The sequence below is a fragment of the Schistocerca cancellata genome, chromosome 9 (assembly GCF_023864275.1).
Source record: "Schistocerca cancellata isolate TAMUIC-IGC-003103 chromosome 9, iqSchCanc2.1, whole genome shotgun sequence".
NCBI lineage: Eukaryota > Metazoa > Arthropoda > Insecta > Orthoptera > Acrididae > Schistocerca > Schistocerca cancellata.
In genome coordinates this window covers 441,957,287-441,979,584 of record NC_064634.1, presented here as the reverse complement: position 1 = coordinate 441,979,584, position 22,298 = coordinate 441,957,287, and the positions used below count along the sequence as shown (strand labels likewise).

General features: G+C 40.9%; 1 protein-coding gene across 1 annotated transcript in view; it reads right to left on the bottom strand.

Moving 5' to 3' along the window:
- Positions 1-21,899, bottom strand: part of LOC126100529 (WASH complex subunit 2) — a 235,777-nt gene extending 213,878 nt beyond the window's left edge. The window contains exons 1-2 of the mRNA XM_049911143.1: positions 21,599-21,899; positions 20,802-20,927 (exon numbers count right to left, since the gene is read on the bottom strand). Of these exons, the coding sequence (XP_049767100.1) occupies positions 20,802-20,927; positions 21,599-21,601 (129 nt within the window). The 5' untranslated portion in view covers positions 21,602-21,899. The remainder of the gene's footprint in view (positions 1-20,801; positions 20,928-21,598) is intronic.
- Between the last annotated feature and the right edge of the window lie 399 nt (positions 21,900-22,298).

The following is a 22,298-nucleotide window of genomic DNA, read 5'->3' as shown; positions in this document are numbered from 1 at the left end:
GTTGTTTGAGTATGTCTCAGAGTTTCCAATAACATTCAAGTTCATTTGCCTGCTCTGGATTAGTTTGTAATGAACCAGTCCTGAAGATGATTAAAAAATAAATGAGTGGCATGCATGACTACACATCTGGAGAACTGTCACTGCATGAACTGCAAGTAGTTGTCACCAGACTCTTTATGCTGTGACTCCATCCTCTTCTACAAAACTGTTGATGGGGTTCATGTGAAAAGCACCAGTCACGTGCTTCATATTGTTGTGGTGGACAGAGTTGAGTACATATAATACTGAAAGTTCTGATGATCCATATACAATACACCCATCAGCCAAGTGTGACATGGTAAGTAACATGTAAAATCATAAGATAACTGTATGCTCTATTTCCCATCTGGTGCTATTGTGGAACCACAGTGTGCTGATCATCATCATGTAGTTTATTTTCCATTTGCTTCCATAGCGAAGACTGAGAAAATGGTGCAGTTCAGCTAGTTCTAGAAACTGATTATTTAGATATAGCTCAAGCTGAGGATGAGATGTTTTGAGCCTGCAGAAATCAATAACTCAAATTTTTAATGAAGAAAATTTGAAGATATGTTCCTGGACCCAGTCTTGTACCTTTCAGATGACTTTCTGGAGTTGGCATTTAGCAGCGTACATTGATGTGACACTGCAGTGTAGGGTGCAGATGGGACCACAGTGTATGTCAGCCCACTGACTGTGATGGTGAAGAGTGTGATGTTCAGTACTGATCTCTGTGGGACTCTTCTCTGATATGTGTCATCTGCTGAGGCTCATTTCAAACTGGATGCAGAAGAGTAGTAACCCCATCATCACGTAGCACACCTTAAGGTTAAGGTTTTTTTTTTTAAATTCAGATGTGCATCTTTTTTGCAGCTCATGTGGTGAAGCCAACTCCCCCATTCTCTGAAACACACAATGTTTCACCACCACATCTATAGATGGTACCTAAAGTATGCTCAGAGTTTACAGCACAAGAGGTCCGGCAGTGCTGGCCAGTGCCCAGCTCAGAAAACCCAAGTTTGTTGTACCTGTACCCAACCATTGATGGCAGGACTCCCTGGGAAAACATGGCCCACCCTTCCCAAGTTCTGGAATACAGGCCAATTTGCTTGGGCCTGTCTGGCTTATGCTATGCTACTGCCAGCATAGACCTCAAGATTACTGAGTCTCGTGAACTCTCCAACCATGCACTATAGGTGCCTACGATAAGACAGTGTCCCACAGGAGGCATGTGATCTGATGGGAGTCTGACACTTACCAAGGATGTATAATGCTCACTGACGTCAAGGAGGGCAACTTTTGTGTCGCTGAAGTGCCCGTCTGTGTTCCTTGATAGCAGCTGTAACAACTTCTGATCACCAAGACACAAGTTTCTTGGGGGAGGGGAGGGGGGGGGGGGGATGGGATGTGAAAAGGTAGGAATCATCTCTTCTGCAGCCCCTAATATAAATTTAGTGTCATTCTGGATTCGTGGTGGTAGCTGGTCTCCTAGGTCAATGAAGTTTTGCACTGAGAGCTCTTTGTCTGGTTGGTGATAAATACTGCAGATTGTTACCTTGATAAGTATTGAGAATATACAACACTTGCATCTAGGTTAGTGTTCAAGAACAACTGTTCACCAAGTACATCTGTGCATATTAATGTACATACCCTGCTGCATGCTCTGTCTGTATTTGCATGGATATAGCGGTGTAAGTTGTAGATTCTGATAAGGTGGTAATCCTCTGGGAAATCTTTTTGCTGTAGTTCAACAATCACTGTCAGGTTAAGTTGCAAATAGTTGGCAGGTCAGCTATATGGCAGAAACAGCCATCATATTTAAACTGCATTAGTGTCATAATTTGAACTGAAACTGTTGTTCTTGCACTGCCTGAGTGTGGGTACATTGTAGACATTCACAGTCTTGTTTATGTCAGGTTGAGGCAGGGAGTTGGGGTGACCAAGCAAGTTTTCATTTTAGGTTTTTTGTTTCTCTTCCAGTGTGGTTTTGAGTCTTGGGTGGAAGATTCTACTTCTGCTCCATGGAGATCGTACCAGCTTATCTATTCGTGACTCCTTTAGCCACTGACTGATATCTGGCCAAGAGCCAGCTACAATGGATTCATAAAGGCAGACATCAATATCCATGTCGCCATTTGGTGAGTAGTCTTGTGCGTCATCAGTCAATACAAGTGAGATGTTGTCAGATGGTCTGAGTGCTGATATTCTGGGTTTCAGGTTCTCTTTTTCTACGAGTTTGCTCCATGGGGATTCTGAGGTGGTCTGAGGTTTAGCTACACTTTGAGTTTGCCTGTTTGCTCATTGCTGGCAAATGCTTTCCTGACTGCTTTGGGTTCTTTTTTTGTCACTCTTTCTGTTCCTACCTTGAATGATGTGTTGTTGAAAAAGGAGGAACTATAATTACATTGATAAGTGCAAGTGGTGTTGCTGGTAGATGCAGTACCAGTGTTTGGAGTGGGCCGTTTGGTTGCTGAGGTGAATGACTTTGTAAACATATAGTTGAGCATTGCCTTTTGTATCTTCTTTGCCCTATTATATGGCACAGACTGACAGATTTTTTTCATGGATCTCTCTCTCTCTCTCTCTCTCTCTCTCTCTCTCTCTCTCTCTCTCTCTCTCTCTCTCTCCTCTTCAGGAAAGATAGTGCATTCTCTGAGACACACTGTGTGTGCTCGGCCTCACACTTCAAACGTAATCATTGGTATCTGCAGATGATGATTCCTTTACTATAAGTGGGGTGAGTAGCACCTCAGTTACAGAATACTCTCCGATTGTTGGGAACTGAGAGCTTTCTTGATCTGCTCTAACTGTCTCAATGAGAAGTGTTCCATTTTTGCAGTTTCTTGATTGATTTCAGTGTTCTTGGAATTCCTTCACAGGCTTTTTGTGCGTCGAATGGCAAATTTTATCTACAGTATTCCATCTCTTTTGATAGTAATAAACACACTGCTTCCCACTTTATTTGATCTGTTGCTGCTATTCAGGTAGTTAGTTTTGCTACTACTCTAGGTGGACTGGCCAACTAGACTCTCCTTCACGGTTGGGTATATGTGCTGCCTGACTGTACGCTCCTCATCGTCAGCTGCATTTTTTCTTGAATCAGGCTCCATCGGATACACACAAGCAGCTAATGAGGTAAATGTCAACTCAGGCTGAGCCCTGCTTACCTGAGTAAGCCTTATACAACAGGAACACAGCACAGGCGCCACACAGGTAGCTCGCTAGCAACAGCCATTCGTCGCACCGGTACACAAGCACACCTCTATTTTTGCAAGAATGATCCCATTTCATATTCGCTTACCTACTGTCATTAAACTTCAAGAATTTATTCATTTTTTTAAAAAAGCTCTTAAAATTGTACTTTGCTACATGATAAAAATCACAACAATTTTAATTTACTTGCTTTATAACATGATCACACTATATTTTGCATCACATCTCTTACTAGACACAAACATATTTCAAACCCATTTCCAAATGTTAAATGGAAGTTTGCCACCTTCAGGAGCCATCTTTCTGTAACTGTTTCTAGCCATACCTACTTATTCCCATTTTCTGTTCAGTTAATGAAATGAAAATAATTTCCCTTCAGGACATTGAAATATTTTGCCTGAAATTATAATCAGTTGTTCAACTATTACTGAATGTTTCAATAATTCTGCTGATTCATCGAATATTTTGTGCTCTTAACAGTAATGAAATCATTAACAAAGTTATTTTTGACTCCCCCCTCCTGTCAACTGCAATTGCATCAACAAACACATATTCTCAATGTGCAGAGCAAATGCGGACGTTAAAGAAATAGTCCCAGCATTCTCATTGGGTTTCTCTGCTAGTATTGTGATGACATCAGACCCACACTTTCTTCAATGTCCGACCATTAGCGTTGCAGGGGTGTGACACACTGAAGCTTTTATTCTCATCTCCCTATCCTGCCCTATACATAAACTTTATGGAAGGAAACAGCTTGGCCAAATCCACATTGCCCATAGAATGAAACCTCATACAAGAACTTTTTTTTTTTAGATAGAATGACCTAGCTTTGAATGCTTAATGCCCAAGTTCTTTACTAGTGGGAGACAAGCTCACAAGAGCATTCGGGCAATTCAGTCAACAGGAAAAGCTAAATTTCTTCAAGAAAAACACAACAGAGAAACTTGTTTGTTTCACTTAACAAGGTTAAAAAAAACTTACTGTTGGTTATATGATGTGATATTACATTGTCTCATAGCACCCTCTGCCAATATTCGAGAGTAATTCTGTGCTGTACTATAATTTTTCAGAGGAACTTTAGAAACACAGAGAAAGTAAATGAATCCAAGTAGTATAACTTACTATTTGCCTTTATCTGACAGGGGTACAAAGCCAAATGTCATTGTTTTATTCTTTCGGAAAATACAAAAGTGTGCGGAAAAGTAATGCCTTCAAATTTTTTTGTTAAACCTCTTACAGCTTCTTAAATAAAACAAACTTTATTAACATTCTACATCTTCACTCTTCATGTCTACATATTTATTTCTCAATATAGTCAACCTGGTAATGAATACATTTCTCCTAAGACACCAATTTATTGATACCATCACTGTAGAATATATGACTTTGTTAATGCAACACAACCCCAGCTCTGCTTGCACCACTTCATCACTATCAAAGTGAAATCCTCAAAGCTGTTTTGGAAACAGATGGAAATTGGATGGGGCCATATCTGGATTGTATGGAGGATGAGCAATGACAGTGAATTCAAAGCACTGGATTGTTGCAGATGTCACAGCGTTCATGTTTGATTTGACACTATCATGCTGAAAGAGAGGGCACTCCGTGAGTGAACAAACTCCTCAAATTCAAAACTCAATTACACCACACAGTTTCTCACACACCAACATAGTTACAATACACACCACGATGTTTCACACTATGGTTCAGAGCCGTCTAGCAGCAGAGTGTTGCAAATACATAACTTTGAGAATAAAGATGAACAATGTTAATAAAATTTGTTTTATTTAAAAAGCTTACAGTTTTCACAGAAAAAGTTCAGAGAAATCACTTTTCAGCATAGCTTTGTATATTTCCAGTATGGTACAGCTTTTCTGCTGTTAAAGTAGGTGTCTTGTCACACCAATCTGCATGCCAATAACTGGCTAACACTCACAGACAAGGCTCACGTCTTTGGCTTCATAGTGCCGCCTGAAATTCAATGATAAGCTGAAAGACAACAGGAAAAGAATGTATCTATGAGCACCCATTAGATGACACTGTTACAAGTAACTGATACCGGTAAGTCAAAAAAGAGGGTTCTCAGATTCACAATACCTCTCCATAGCAACATTAGTTAGACAATAAAGTGAAAATCGAGGAAAAAAATTTGATACAGAACTTGAAGCAACTTTGATGTGTTTAAGTGCTGCATTTATTGATCTAATGAAGCTGAGAGAGACTAATGCAGTGAAAGAAAAGAACTCTCAGAAATGAAGTGGAGAGTTATGGAAGAAGTATCATACTAGAACATGGGAATGCAATATTTCAGATCTCTACAGCAGAAGAATGAAGCTTATTAGTACATCTGTGTTGTGCAAAATATTCAAAAAGCACTTTCAGCCATGAAGGGACTAGTTAAATCAAAATTTATTGGTAGTGGCAAGAATACAGAAATTTTAGACACTAGTATTCAAGTAGAGTTCTTTCCCATGCAGCTACGGAAAACAAATAAGGCTGATTTGAATCAGTAATTAAATAACTGAAAAATATCCACATAGATTTGACAAAATATCAAGTGATGACGCAGTCTACTTTTGTGTGTGTGTGTGTGTGTGTGTGTGTGTGTGTGTGTGTGTGTGGCAGTTACATGTCTACACAATAGGGGGTAAAAAAAATTAGAAATAATCTTGGATTCAAGAAAAGCATTTGACTGTGTGTGCCTGGTTCATATTACATCTAGAAAATAGGAACAGAAAGCTGTTATCCAGTGTCAATAAATAGGGAATGAATTTGAATCAGACTCTAGGGTTGCAAATAATTTCTGTTCTAGGATCACTGTGTTTCTAACACCAATTTTTTTTCTATTTGCAGGTGTCACACGTATTATCATGTTGATGTTAATTTTGTTATGTTTAGGCTGCTAAATGTCAAGACCACAAGAGCCCTCACCGTTTTCAATATACACTCCTGGAAATGGAGAAAAGAACACATTGACACCGGTGTGTCAGACCCACCATACTTGCTCTGGACACTGCGAGAGGGCTGTACAAGCAATGATCACACACACGGCACAGCGGACACACCAGGAACCGCGGTGTTGGCCGTCGAATGGCGCCAGCTGCGCAGCATTTGTGCACCGCCGCCGTCAGTGTCAGCCAGTTTGCTGTGGCATACGGAGCTCCATCGCAGTCTTTAACACTGGTAGCATGCCGCGACAGCGTGGACGTGAACCGTATGTGCAGTTGACGGACTTTGAGCGAAGGCATATAGTGGGCATGCGGGAGGCCGGGCGGACGTACCGCCGAATTGCTCAACACGTGGGGTGTGAGGTCTCCATAGTACATCGATGTTGTCGCCAGTGGTCGGCGGAAGGTGCACGTGCCCGTCGACCTGGGACCGGACCGCAGCGACGCAGGGATGCACGCCAAGACCGTAGGATCCTACGCATTGCCGTAGGGGACCGCACCGCCACTTCCCAGCAAATTAGGGACACTGTTGCTCCTGGGGTATCGGCGAGGACCATTCACAACTGTCTCCATGAAGCTGGGCTACGGTCCCGCACACCGTTAGGCCGTCTTCCGCTCACACCCCAACATTGTGCAGCCCGCCTCCAGTGGTGTCGCGACAGGCGTGAATGGAGGGACGAATGGAGACGTGTCGTCTTCAGCGATGAGAGTCGCTTCTGCCTTGGTGCCAATGATGATCGTATGCGTGTTTGGCGCCGTGCAGGTGAGCGCCACAATCAGGACTGCATACGACCGAGGCACACAGGGCCAACACCGGCATCATGGTGTGGGGAGCGATCTCCTACACTGGCCGTACACCACTGGTGATCGTCGAGGGGCACTGAATAGTGCACGGTACATCCAAACCGTCATCGAACCCCATCGTTCTACCATTCCTAGACCGGCAAGGGAACTTGCTGTTCCAACAGGACAATGCACGTCCGCATGTATCCTATGCCACCCAACGTGCTCTAGAAGGTGTAAGTCAACTACCCTGGCCAGCAAGATCTCCGGATCTGTCCCCCATTGAGCATGTTTGGGACTGGATGAAGCGTCGTCTCACGTGGTCTGCACGTCCAGCACGAACGCTGGTCCAACTGAGGCGCCAGGTGGAAATGGCATGGCAAGCCATTCCACAGGACTACATCCAGCATCTCTACGATCGTCTCCATGGGAGAATAGCAGCCTGCATTGCTGCGAAAGGTGGATATACACTGTACTAGTGCCGACATTGTGCATGCTCTGTTGCCTGTGTCTATGTGCCTGTGGTTCTGTCAGTGTGATCATGTGATGTATCTGACCCCAGGAATGTGTCAATAAAGTTTCCCCTTCCTGGGACAATGAATTCACGGTGTTCTTATTTCAATTTCCAGGAGTGTAGTTAAAATATTTAAAACTGAAGGCAAGATGTAGAATCTCTACTTTGATCTGTTCGGTCTCATACATTTAACCTGATCAACAAAATATTTATACATGCTCTATAGTCATAACATGAAATTTGTAATTACAATATGATCAAAATAAAATACCACAGCTACAATAATCTGAAGGTACAGAAGCTGGCTCATCCATAACAAACACTAAGGCTGAGGCAGGTACATTTTATAAACACAATACTATAATTTACTTGACAATGTAGGTAATAGGTTACACAGGGGTGATGTACCATGTGGTCATCCGCATAAACAAGACTCCAATTGTCATTAAGCTTTCAATGTCCTGCAGAGGTAGTGTGGCACCCAATGAAGTGGAGGAATGGATTGGGAAGAGGAGACACCACAGGGGAAGAGGGACAGTGCAAATAGGAACGTATGGGTCTAGATTAATGGAGTGAAGTGAGACGCACAACATGTATGAACAAACTTACAGAGATCCCTCTAAATGCTCGCACAGAGGCCAGTACAGTTCCAACAGAACGCACAGTAAACTCAAAAGGTTGAAGCATGGTCAATGAAATTCATTTCTTGGAGAGCAAGACAGACTGTAGAACAGGAAGACATTAGTTGTTGCTGTTCTGGTAGGAGAGAGTAATATCCACTGCTTTTCCATGAAATTATTACAATAACAGTATCGTGGTTAGGAGTGAAGGGGCCAAGAGGACAAGGCAACACCACAGGATCACTATCTGTCACCAGTGGAGGTGGAACAACATTGATGAACAAATTTTCAGAGTCAGATGGCATGAGGGCGATCTCACAGATCCAGGATTACCAGCGTAACCTTCTCTCATGATTTCTTCTTTTTCTCTGTAACTACTTTAGAGAGTCGGGACTCTTGTGAGGGCTTATACTCTTTGAGGTAGGAATTAAGAGGAACAGAAAGCCTTAGGATTCATAGTCTGCAATTCCTTCAGCCAGTGGCTGGCACTGGGTTGCTATTCTGTAGATTTCTGGAGAGAGGGTTTCGTAACAGGAGCCCTGTCATTGGTAGATGCTGGAGGACGATGCCGCTGCTCCAGCTGGGTGTGGGGAGGAGATTCCAGAAGATGGTGGCATAGAAACCACAAGAGAGGAGGGCCTATCTTGCCCATGGGCTAATTTGCTTGACCAATTATGACTCCACTGATAACCACTGTGCACAGCGACTGTACGTTATTATAAGGAAAGACACGAACACATCAATGAAACACATCACTGAAACAGAGGATGACAGACTAAAGGCCGAAATACTAAATGTCTTTTTCCAAAGTTGTTTCACAAAGGAAGATTGCACTGTAGTTCCTTCTCTAGATTGTCGCACAGATTACAAAATTGTAGATATCGAAATAGACGACAGAGGGATAGAGAAACAATTAAAATCGCTCAAAAGAGGAAAGACCTCTGGACCTGATGGGATACCAGTTCAATTTTACACAGAGTACGCGAAGGAACTTGCCCCCCTTCTTGCAGCGGTGTACCGTAGGTCTCTAGAAGAGCGTAGCGTTCCAAAGGATTGGAAAAGGGCACAGGTCATCCCCGTTTTCAAGAAGGGACGTCGAACAGATGTGCAGAACTATAGACCTATATCTCTTGACGTCGATCAGTTGTAGAATTTTGGAACACGTATTGTGTTCGAGTATAATGACTTTTCTGGAGACTAGAAATCTACTCTGTAGGAATCAGCATGGGTTTCGAAAGAGACGGTCATGTGAAACCCAGCTCGCGCTATTCGTCCACGAGACTCAGAGGGCCATAGACACGGGTTCCCAGGTAGATGCCATGTTTCTTGACTTCCGCAAGGCGTTCGATACAGTTCCCCACAGTCGTTTAATGAACAAAGTAAGAGCATATGGACTATCAGACCAATTGTGTGATTGGATTGAGGAGTTCCTAGATAACAGGACGCAGCATGTCGTTCTCAATGGAGAGAAGTCTTCCGAAGTAAGAGTGATTTCAGGTGTGCCGCAGGGGAGTGTCATAGGACCGTTGCTATTCACAACATACATAAATGACCTGGTGGATGACATCGGAATTTCACTGAGGCTTTTTGCAGATGATGCTGTGGTGAATCGAGAGGAGGTAACAATGGAAAATTGTACTGAAATGCAGGAGGATCTGCAGCGAATTGACGCATGGTGCAGGGAATGGCAATTGAATCTCAATGTAGACAAGTGTAATGTGCTGCGAATACACAGAAAGATAGATCCTTTATCATTTAGCTACAAAATAGCAGGTCAGCATCTGGAAGCAGTTAATACCATAAATTATCTGGGAGTACGCATTAGGAGTGATTTAAAATGGAATGATCATATAATGTTGATCGTCGGTAAAGCAGATGCCAGACTGAGATTCATTGGAAGAATCCTAAGGAAATGCAGTCCGAAAACAAAGGAAGTAGGTTACAGTACGCTTGTTCGCCCACTGCTTGAATACTGCTCAGCAGTGTGGGATCCGTACCAGATAGGGTTGATAGAAGATATAGAGAAGATCCAACGGAGAGCAGCGCGCTTCGTTACAGGATCATTTAGTAATCGCGAAAGCGTTACGGAGATGATAGATAAACTCCAGTGGAAGACTCTGCAGGAGAGATGCTCATTAGCTCGGTACGGGCTTTTGTCAAAGTTTCGAGAACATACCTTCACCAAAGAGTCAAGCAGTATATTGCTCCCTCCTACGTATATCTCGCGAAGAGACCATGAGGATAAAATCAGAGAGATTAGAGCCCACACAGAGGCATACCGACAATCCTTCTTTCCACGAACAATACGACACTGGAATAGAAGGGAGAACCGATAGAGGTACTCAAGGTACCCTCCGCCACACACCGTCAGGTGGCTTGCGGAGTATGGATGTAGATGTAGATAAATGAGTCACAGTCCCATTGTTTTTTGTTATTCTTGCATATCCAGATTTAGCTATAAATAGCGGTCTTCAGTGTATTTGAGTGAGTTATAATCCTACAAACTCCCAGCAGTACATGCCATCACACAACTTTATTTGTGTACAGGCAGAGTTTCGTTCTGCCTATCCATCAATACAGTTTGGAAAAAGTGTATGTTCAAAGATTGCTGCGTGCTATGAATGAGAGCAACCTGGATCGAAGGATAGAGTACTGGAAGTGGTTTGAAGACATGCTGCACGAGGATGAACAGTTTGCAGGGATGGTTATCTGGACTGAATAGGCACAATTCAAACTAACCAGTACTGTAAACCGCCACACCTGTGTGACAAATCATCATCACAATAAAATAAGAGAAATCAGAGCTCGCACAGTAAAATTTAAGTGCTCATTTTTCCCAAGCGCCGTTTGAGTGTGGAACAGTAGAGAGAAAGCTTGAAAGTGGTTCAATGAATCCTATGCCAGGCACTTTATTGTGAATAGCAGAGTAATCACGTGGACACAGACATACCAGGTGCCTGAAAATCCTCACGTTCATGTGGGCAAACGTTTTAATCTTCTTTGAAAGTACTGTAACTGGTGAGTTGTATTTTCATACGCTGAAAACATTGATTTTTTCCTGGCATCCAAGAGGTGTTTGGAAATGAAAGATTTTATCTACAACAAGATAGTGCTCCGCCTCACTACCACAGAAGTCAGAGCTTACGTGGATGAAAATCTACCTGAATGATGGAGAGGTTGAAGAGGAGCTGTTGAGTACCCATTACAGTCTCTAGACCCTGTATGTCTTGACTTCTACCTATGGGGGACCTCTAAAAACAGAAGCCAGCTACTCTGAAACAGCTATGACAAACCATTGAGGCACCCTTTGCATCTATCACACTGGCACACTGACACCATAGTTCAGTCAACAGTTTAGTGGCATCAATGTTGCTTGGCTGCTAATGGGGGGTCACTTTGAATGCGTAAAATATATGTCCCCCCACACAAGAATTGTAAGGTATGTCATTTTGTTCCATTACTATTGACTATCAGAGTGGCTACATTTTTCTAGACCCCTCTGTACACATGGCTGTAAACTTGAGTCACCTGGAATATTTAGTACAAGGTGTCCATTTCAACATACAAGGTAATTTTTTATGTACAGGGCTATTACAAATGATTGAAGCGATTTCATAAATTCAATGTAGCTACATTCATTGACATATGGTCACAACACACTACAGATACGTAGAAAAACTCATAAAGTTTTGTTCGGCTGAAGCCACACTTCAGGTTTCTGCCGCCAGAGCGCTCGAGAGTGCAGTGAGACAAAATGGCGACAGGAGCTGAGAAAGCGTATGTCGTGCTTGAAATGCACTCACATCAGTCAGTCATAACAGTGCAACGACACTTCAGGACGAAGTTCAACAAAGATCCACCAACTGCTAACTCCATTCGGCGATGGTATGCGCAGTTTATGGCTTCTGGATGCCTCTGTAAGGGGAAATCAAAGGGTCGGCCTGCAGTGAGCGAAGAAACGGTTGAACGCGTGCGGCCAAGTTTCACGCGTAGCCCACGGGAGTCGACGAATAAAGCAAGCAGGGAGCTAAACGTACCACAGCCGACGGTTTGGAAAATCTTACGGAAAAGGCTAAAGCAGAAGCCTTACCGTTTACAATTGCTACAAGACCTGACACCCAATGACAAAGTCAAACGCTTTGAATTTTCGGCGCGGTTGCAACAGCTCATGGAAGAGGATGCGTTCAGTGCGAAACTTGTTTTCAGTGATGACGCAACATTTTTTCTTAATGGTGAAGTGAACAGACACAATGTGCGAATCTGGACGGTAGAGAATCCTCACGCATTTGTGCAGCAAATTCGCAATTCACCAAAAGTTAACGTGTTTTGTGCAATCTCACGGTTTAAAGTTTACGGCCCCTTTTTCTTCTGCGAAAAAAATGTTACAGGACACGTGTATCTGGACATGCTGGAAAATTGGCTCATGCCACAACTAGAGACCGACAGCGCTGACTTCACCTTTCAACAGGATGGTGCTCCACCGCACTTCCATCATGATGTTCGGCATTTCTTAAACAGGAGATTGGAAAACCGATGGATCGGTCGTGGTGGAGATCATGATCAGCAATTCATGTCATGGCCTCCGCGCTCTCCCAACTTAACCCCATGCGATTTCTTTCTGTGGGGTTATGTGAAAGATTCAGTGTTTAAACCTCCTCTACCAAGAAACGTGCCAGAACTGCGAGCTCGCATCAACGATGCTTTCGAACTCATTGTTGGGGACATGCTGCGCCGAGTGTGGGAGGAACTTGATTATCAGTTTGATGTCTGCCGAATCACTGAAGGGGCACATATCGAACATTTGTGAATGCCTAAAAAAACTTTTTGATTTTTTGTATCTGTGTGCAAATCATTGTGAAAATATCTCAAATAATAAAGTTATTGTAGAGCTGTGAAATCGCTTCAATCATTTGTAATAACCCCGTATATAGTGACCTGAATAGAAGACTCAACTGCATTACTTCACTTATATTAGTAATTGTATATACTGAAGATATATCTTATTTGCATGTCACTCTTTGCTTGTGACACTTCTGTATTATTGTCAAAGTTAATTATTGTCATTGCTCATTTCATAATAAAACTCATTAATATGATTTGTTTGAATGTTGTCTAGTGATCCGAGAAGGCAGGCTTCCTAGACCCCACATATTTGGCATCAAGGCAGGATTCAACATATTGTTGATGCACTTGTTGAATGTTTTTCCACATTCTCACCATGTAGTTCAATGCATGTGGCGAGCTGTGGCAGAAGCTTCTTTATGCCCTCCTCAAAGAACTCACTCGCCAGTTCCTTCTCACACTTCATAATCTCTTTCTGCACCAGATTGTAGGTTCAAAATTTAATTCCACTCATGTGCCTTCTGGGAGGTGAAAATATGATAAGCCAAAGCACTCAGTCAGAAGAATACAGTGGATCGTTCAAAACAACCCAACCAAACAAGTCCAAGAGCACTTTGGTGGCTAAGGATGTGTGAGGTTGGGCGTTGTCATGCATCAAGGAAACTCATCTTGTTATCATTCTTTTCTGTTTGTTTTGAATGCTCCTTCTGCGATTTTTAGGATCTCACAATACCGTTGTGCATTAGTGGTCTCTCTCTCATGGCAGAAATTCTACCAAAATGTCTTAAAACAATGAGTCCACAATATTTTTCCCTAAAATTGTGGTACTGACTTTTTTGGCATATAGGAAATCGATGCCACGTCTTTTGTCTCAGGTGTGTAATGAGCCACCCACGTTTCATCTCAAGCCACGATAAAGCTCAGAAAATCCTCACCTTTCAATTCAAGTTGCTCAAGAAGCTCGTGACTGCTAGTGATCTGATTTTACTTGTGTTGCTCTGTCAGCTATTTTGGGACCAATTTTGCACAGTTTCCTGTGGCAGAAGCTTCTTTATGCCCTCCTCAAAGAACTCACTCGCCAGTTCCTTCTCACACTTCATAATCTCTTTCTGCACCAGATTGTAGGTTCAAAATTTAATTCCACTCATGTGCCTTCTGGGAGGTGAAAATATGATAAGCCAAAGCACTCAGTCAGAAGAATACAGTGGATCGTTCAAAACAACCCAACCAAACAAGTCCAAGAGCACTTTGGTGGCTAAGGATGTGTGAGGTTGGGCGTTGTCATGCATCAAGGAAACTCATCTTGTTATCATTCTTTTCTGTTTGTTTTGAATGCTCCTTCTGCGATTTTTAGGATCTCACAATACCGTTGTGCATTAGTGGTCTCTCTCTCATGGCAGAAATTCTACCAAAATGTCTTAAAACAATGAGTCCACAATATTTTTCCCTAAAATTGTGGTACTGACTTTTTTGGCATATAGGAAATCGATGCCACGTCTTTTGTCTCAGGTGTGTAATGAGCCACCCACGTTTCATCTCAAGCCACGATAAAGCTCAGAAAATCCTCACCTTTCAATTCAAGTTGCTCAAGAAGCTCGTGACTGCTAGTGATCTGATTTTACTTGTGTTGCTCTGTCAGCTATTTTGGGACCAATTTTGCACAGTTTCCTGTATCCCAGCATTTCTCTGAGTATCTTGTATAAAAGAGGCCTCGGCAGTGACAGAAACATTGCAGAAATTTCATCCACTGTCAATCCACAGTCTTCACAAACAGTTTCCTCAATTTTTTTATACAATCTCATCAGTTAAAATAGAATGTCTACCACTTCTCTGTTTGTCATAAACATTTGTTCTAATTCCACTAAATTCCCTACACCACATAAACACAGTTGTTCTGTTCATAATACCTATGCTGTAAACCATTTCGATTCGAGAAACAACTTTGGTAGTTATTATTCCTTCCAAGAGTAGGAAGCGGATAACAGTGCATGAATTGCACTTGGTGGGATTGCTTACCAACATCTTCCAGGCAACTGGACACTACAACACGAGTCTAAGTACTAACGTGTTCCTGCAATGCACACTCTGGGCAAGGGATCTCCCTCTACCACTCAGTGTTGGCAAACCTCAAAAAACAAAAAATCATAGCCCATTATGATCACAGTGTACTTACTTCCTGGACATGCCTCATACTTATGATGTATCATGCAACGTCATGTATGGATGCTGTATTTGAAATGTAGTAGGCAGGACGAATATGCTTTGCATCAAGTGTGTTGTTCATGGTAGCACATACTATTGTTGATATCAATGCCAGGAAAACTTTTGGTTGTGTTACTGGTAACATACTGTTTTGTCGGGTAATTTCTTATGGATTTGATTTTATAATAGCTATGCGTCGAACGAGGTGATGGAAGATAAACGAACTGTGATTTGTTTTCTGCACAAATATGGTAGTTTGACAGGTAACATTAACCCTTACGTTCTTGTGTGACAAAAAGTAACATAAGCATTTGCACTAGGTCAGTATGGTCTGGGCACAAGTTAAGCTGAGCACTTATGTCTAGTCTTAGACCAGAAGAAACGTTATGGTTTACAGAAAATCTTTGAACATGAATGAATAAGAACAGTATGTACTTATCATATTTTAATGACACTATGATATATTATTGACAAAATAAGTGTAACCTAATACTATAAAATGGTGTACACTAATAATAAAAGCTTTTTGGATGATCAAAACACTCATGTGAGCTAAGTATTCTGTTCCAATAATTTTGGAATGCAACTTGATAAATGTTCCACATAAGTAGCAAGCACTGTTGAATGCTTGCTGTCAATTGTACTTGGGCAGATGCAGCAGATCCTGCTGTTGCTGCTGTGACTCTGGCCACCAGGAACAATTTTATTCTGGCCCTAACACTGCAGGACATATGGCTGTTACCAATAATACCGACGACACTCTCTATGATAAGTTTGCTTGCTAGCTTCTTCACAAATATTCTTCTTTGCACCTTTTGACTAGTCTTACTCTTGAAAATGATATACGTGTTTAGTGCAGCAACATTCAAAAAGTTGAAGAACACAGTAAGGGGCCACATCTCCTTGTTCCTCAGCCAGTACTATAGTTGCATAGCTGGTCATGTGTGTCACTTCCTCCTGCAATGAATTTACAGAAAGTCACAGTTTCTGTTTTCTCCCCCTTTTTTCCAGCACCTGTCTCTGTATCTATCTTGGCATCACTGTGCATTGATGATATTTGTATCACTGGGTGACATTTCCTTGTAATATAAGAAACCATGCACTTTTCTTTCTTGAAACCAAACAATCTTGAACTCACATCCCTGTCTTTACCTGGCAGGATATCAGTAGGAATTTCAGACTTTTTTTCTTCGCAATGTTTCAAGTATAGATAGCTTCACACCCAGCAAGTGGGGACACTGGTATACCATTTATCAGTTATTATGTTTCTTCTCGAGTTTGTAATGCGAGCAAAAAGACAATGAACAACATCTGAAGGATTATCAGACAGCCTGAATGGATCATCAGGCTGCATTCCTACACACACCTCAAATGTGTACAAGCATGAAGTCCTAAAATCTACTAAGGCAAACACTGTCTACACAATCAATGACCTCAAAATTGAATGAGTTGCTCATCAACTGTCAAATAATCTGCTCAGGTGTATGTTTTCGTAAAGTTTTTCCCTATTAGCACCAGAAAGTCACGAGTAGCAGCCAACTTGTCAGACGTCTCTCTCATCTCGGTCACTGGGGTTATCTAAACGAATACAGCGAAGCATTAACAAAAATCTCTAATAAGACATGGTCACAGAAAACATTTCAAGTCCGTGCTACCCCCACACACCCCTAAAACAGAGATGAGAAGCTCTGCAGGTTCCAGTGAACAGTAAAGCCAATAAATGCCTTCAATTCAACGATATCTGTAACTTGAGTGTCACAACACATCTAAAAATTTGCAGCAATTTTTATAATGTACCTGTTAGTGTACACAGCACATATATCAATTATATTTTCATCACAATAAAGGAAGAAGTCTTCCTCTGGTGTCTTTGCTCCCTTTGCTTTACCTTTAGACCAGATAGATGTATGGCAATAATACTGCACTCTTTTAACACAGTCCCTTTAACTAAATGGCCATTTGTTCCTTTTAGTTTTACAATCTCTTTCCAGGAAATCACTACTATAAGCAGTAGGGATGTCTGTACGAGTACAGCAATCACATTCTTCAACAATGTTGTCTCCAAAATCAGAGAATCCTCCCATAGACTAGTCATCATTTTCACGAAATAATTCCACAACAATTTCTTCATCACTCAATATTTTATGAATTCCGTGTCAGGAAAAAAAGAACAGCCACATCAATCTCCTTTTGACTAAGAGGGGAAAAAATGTAATATAAAAAGAAAATTGGTACATAATTCGATTTACTTAACAGAAAAGAAGAAATACACTTATTCAAACTTTTGTAGCACCTGTATTTTACTGCCAAACACTCACAGCCACGTTGGGTCTAAGGTATGAAAACAGAGGAATGCAAACACTCACTTCAATTCAGATGGTCAATAATGTCAGAATGCTAATAGTCACATTGGGTCATACATTCAAGAATGACAGTTTAGTGAAAAACAATGAAACCAACGACGAGTCCAAATACACTATCTGAAACCCCTCAAAAATACAGGAAAATATATGCCCCTGGCAAATTTCTGAATGTCACGTGCCAAAGAAATTAAGCGAAAGAAAAATCTCTCACATCGTTTTGACCCGATAGGACTACTTATGGGTTAAGTGTCATCAGTGTTGAAAGGGAATGAAAGTGCTGAAGATGGCTCAATTACATATTCTGACAACAGTTTCATGCAGTAATGCCTTTAGGGCACTGTGTGAAGGTCCATAGGACATGATTGGTGATTGAGAACTCTGGGCTGGCAATCTGCAATATGGTGTTTTTTTTATCATTATTACTATTTATTTGTGTGATGGTGTTTCTGATAGACAAGTGAAATGTGTTCAAGTTTTTTTTTGTTTTATTATTTATCTATTTTGTAAATTGCTTTTAAATGAATTTATCGATACTAGCAGTTTATTAACACTACTTTGTTTGTAGTTGGTACCATATAGTCCAGTTTACCTATATCGGTTAGTTGAAGATGGCATTACCAATTCTGTGGTATTTCTGGTGGATTTACGTAAAGTGGGGTTAATAGTTTCTTGTTTAATTTTTGACCGGGTATTTGTGAGCAGAGGGCATCATTTGTTCCAATATAAAAGTCCAAATTACTGAAGGTGTTATTTCAAATAAATCTGTCTATTAAAAATTATTGATCTTGTGAGTTTGCTGTGGAAGCATGAAAGACATAATGGTCACCTTACTGGACACAGATGAGATATGTGTCTGCCAATAAGATGATATCACAGATCAAAGTTGATGCCTTGTATCAAATGCAATGTTACTTCTGTATATTCTTCCAGTTGCCATTGTGGTTTTGTAGTGCCAAAAATAGTTGCCTCATTGATAAAAACATTGGTCTAATGTGATGGGTTGTATTATGTTCTTAATAACTTCTGAAAACACACAGGAGCACCATGGATGTATAAATCTCAAGACCAGCAAATATACATTGAGGTAACAAAAGTGTTTCAATCGTGATTCGAGCATATACAGATTGCGGTACTATCATGTACACCAAGTATGAAAGAGCAGTGCATTGGTGGAGCAGTCATTTGCATTTGGCTGATTTGTGTGAAAGGGTTTGCAGCGTAATTAAGACTGCATGACGGGAACTAACAGAATTTGACGGTAGGTGGAGTTAGACCCATGGGACATTCAATTTTGGAAATTGTTAGGAAATTCAATATTCTGAGACCCATAGTGTCAAGAGTGTGCCAAGAATACTAAATTTCAGACATTACCTCTCATCAAGGACAATGTAGGGGCCAATGGCCTTCACTTAATGATCGAGGGCAGTGGCATTTGAGTAGAGTTGTCAGTGCTAAGAAACAAGGAACACTGCATGAAATAACCGCAGAAATCAATCTGAGATGTATGACAAATGTATCCATTAGGACAGTGTGGTGAAATCTGGTGTTAATTGGCCATGGCAGCAAAATGACAGAAGTGCCTTTGCTAACAGCATGGCACTGCCTTCAATGCCTCTCCTGGGCTCGTGGCAGTATCAGTTGGACCCTAGATGACTGGAGAACTGTGGCCTGGTCAGATGAGTCCCAATTTTAGTTGGTAAGAGCAGATTGTATGGTTCAAGTGTGACAGAGACCAACGAAGCCACGGATCAAGTCACCGGCACTGTGCAAGCTGCTGGTGGCTCCATAATGGTATGAATGACAAAGTGCCATGTCACTGGCCCACAACCATTCCGAATTGGTTTGAAGAACATTCTGGATAATTTGAGTGAATGATTTGGCCACCCAGATCTCCCAACATGAATCCCATCAAACATTTATGGGGTATGATTGAGAGGTCACTTCGTGCACAAAATCCTGCACCAGCTACAGTCACAATTACGGACGGATATAGACGCAGCATGGCTCAATATTTCTGCAGGGGACTTCCAATGACTTGTTGAATGAATGCCATGTTGAGTTTCTGCACTGAGGAGGCCTATATTCAAAAGTTGGTAATGATGATGGTTGAGATACTCATATATTTCAAACATTTTTAATTCTTCAGGCATATGATGAAAAGTTTTGTTGGAAGTACCAAACTATTCTGAAACTGAATGCTGCTGTCTTCACTATACAAATATATCACCTGTCACTGACATTGAAATGGGAAAGCTGATTAACTTTCCACATTTTCTCATATTATGTCCACTGGTATTATATTTTGAGGCAATACTAAGTATTACAAAGAATATTCTTGGCACACAAAACAACAATCAGAATTATTTGAAATATCTGTTCCTCAACTTCATGCAAGGTATTGTTCAGAACCATAATCTTGAAATCTCTGCAAATGGCCTATGCTTTGTCAAGGAATTAGTGGTTAACAATATCGACACACTCATTCAACTGGAACTGCAGCAGGTCTACTGTTGCACCAAACATTAAGCAAAGAAACACTTTCCAGTTGAACCCATACAGAAGGTGTGCACTAGTCTGCATGTTCCATTGTCAACAACCCTTTACCAACATAGAAAAATCTGAGAGGCAAATCCCATTTGTTCAAAATCCAAACTGAAAAACTTGAGGGCATACACTTATCCTACACAGGAGTTATTCACATTCATTCAGCTACTTTTGTTGTATTTTGTTATTTATCTGGATACACTATCAAAAATCTGTTTTTTCCTGGTCTTTGGATTACGGGATATGCATGTTTGACTCAGCTGTTCACCAAGTAGCTTTAATTGACATGGTCGACAGAATCTTAGAAATAAATACTCTAGAAGACAAATATCCAGTACCACATAGCTGCTGGTTATATGACAAATGAGAGAAAACCCCTACCCTACTCAGTAACTCCAAAGCTCAGTAGCAGTACATCATGAAAAAAATTGCCTTTGTAATCTTATACAGAGTAAGTAAGTGGTATTGCTCAATTAAATCTTGAATACATTCATAATATCCACATCACAAAAATGAAACTACAGCACTACAGGTAAATATATAACAATTGTACTGTGCATTCTTCTACACATAAAGTAATTATCAAAAACATTAAGACCTACCATACTTTGGTATTGGTACTGCTAACATGCAAACATTAGGCACAGGGAAAAGCACAATAATAGCAATGAGCACACTAGATTTTTACTCAAATCTTGTGCAACATTTTCGTTTAGGAATGTACCTTGCCGTATTATTTACAGATTCAAAGTACCTGCGAGAATTCTTGTAGATATTTGAGTAGACCTGCGTCACCTGCTAACGACCAGCATGTACTATTCCGTCGTAAATCGTCAGGCGTCCAAGGTTTCTCCCATGGCTTTGGATGTTCATTTTGGTCCTGAAACGGTATAAAAACTGTAACATATAGTTATAAACGAATAGTTTATTTTGTGTTTAACCATCATATTATGATACGGAAACTCAAATAAATTACATGTGGTCTTACATCCATTCCTCCGGAAACGCACTCATTTGCGCTATCTGAAACACACACACAATCACACTAGCGATTTCTTTTTTTTCGCGAATGGAATTAACAACAAATGGATGTTTTATAAGCACCTCACTGTGCACACTCGACAGAATGGACTCTAAGAGCTCAGGCAACTACCTAAGGTAGCATACATGCATGGACACATTACGTAAGTATCACCTGTCCTTTAGAAAAATATATATACATTCTGAGAGTACGCACACCGGCGCTATTTCTTTTCATTTTTTGTTATGACAAACCATACAGTTTATCATTGCGAGGTGATTCTTGGATGAAGGAATATATACATAACATCAAATACAAAGTTTGTCCCAACAGTAAGTCGTCTTTTCTGACGAATAATATTTTTTGGTAATGGTTTACCCCCTTCCTAAAACTTTCTCTAGTTGTTTCGCCTTTTTCCTAAAATCCACAACACCGTGTATGCTTTAACAATTGTAATTTATTATGTATGTAGTTAACAATCACCCGACACAGCACATTGTATAGACACTGTTTTGTATGACTACTCTTACCATATTTAATTCACCAACAATGTATCAAATGGTATGTTTATCAGTCCTGTACTATGACCCAAACAGTTTTTGCTTCTGACAGCAATGTCAATCAAATAAACACACGCGTGACGACTAGTCAGTGTTGCCAAACATGCTTGCGTTGCCATAACACCAAAAGAGTTTGGTACACCTGACGCCAAACTTCCATCGGCGTTAAAAACTTTACATGCACATTTTCACCATAATTCGTGATAACCAACTCGGAAATGTAAACACCGTACAGACATCAGAAAAGAAAGCTTCTATCTGATCTCATTTTATTCTTAGAGTTAGGAAGGCTTCTGACAGGTCACAGTTGCTTAAATATAACGTTTCCTGCAGTTCAAATTTATTAGCATCCTCACATCTCATCCTATACAACTACAAAATAGAACAGATTTATTCATCTTTGAGCGTTTACATGCAATCGGTGTCATCAAAGTTAACGTACAAATATAATTATAGAACTAATTTATGAACATAAATTAGTTTTATAATTATATTACATTAGACTTTACAGGCTACACTAATATATTTTCAATAATTAACTAATGCTGGGTTTACACTAGCAAGTTGCTTGCAGAAGTTATTGCTGCAAGTTACTGCGAGGCGCTTGCAGCTGTGTTTACACAGCAGCGTAAGAATTAAGCAAGATTCTTCCGCAAGTACTTTAGCGAGA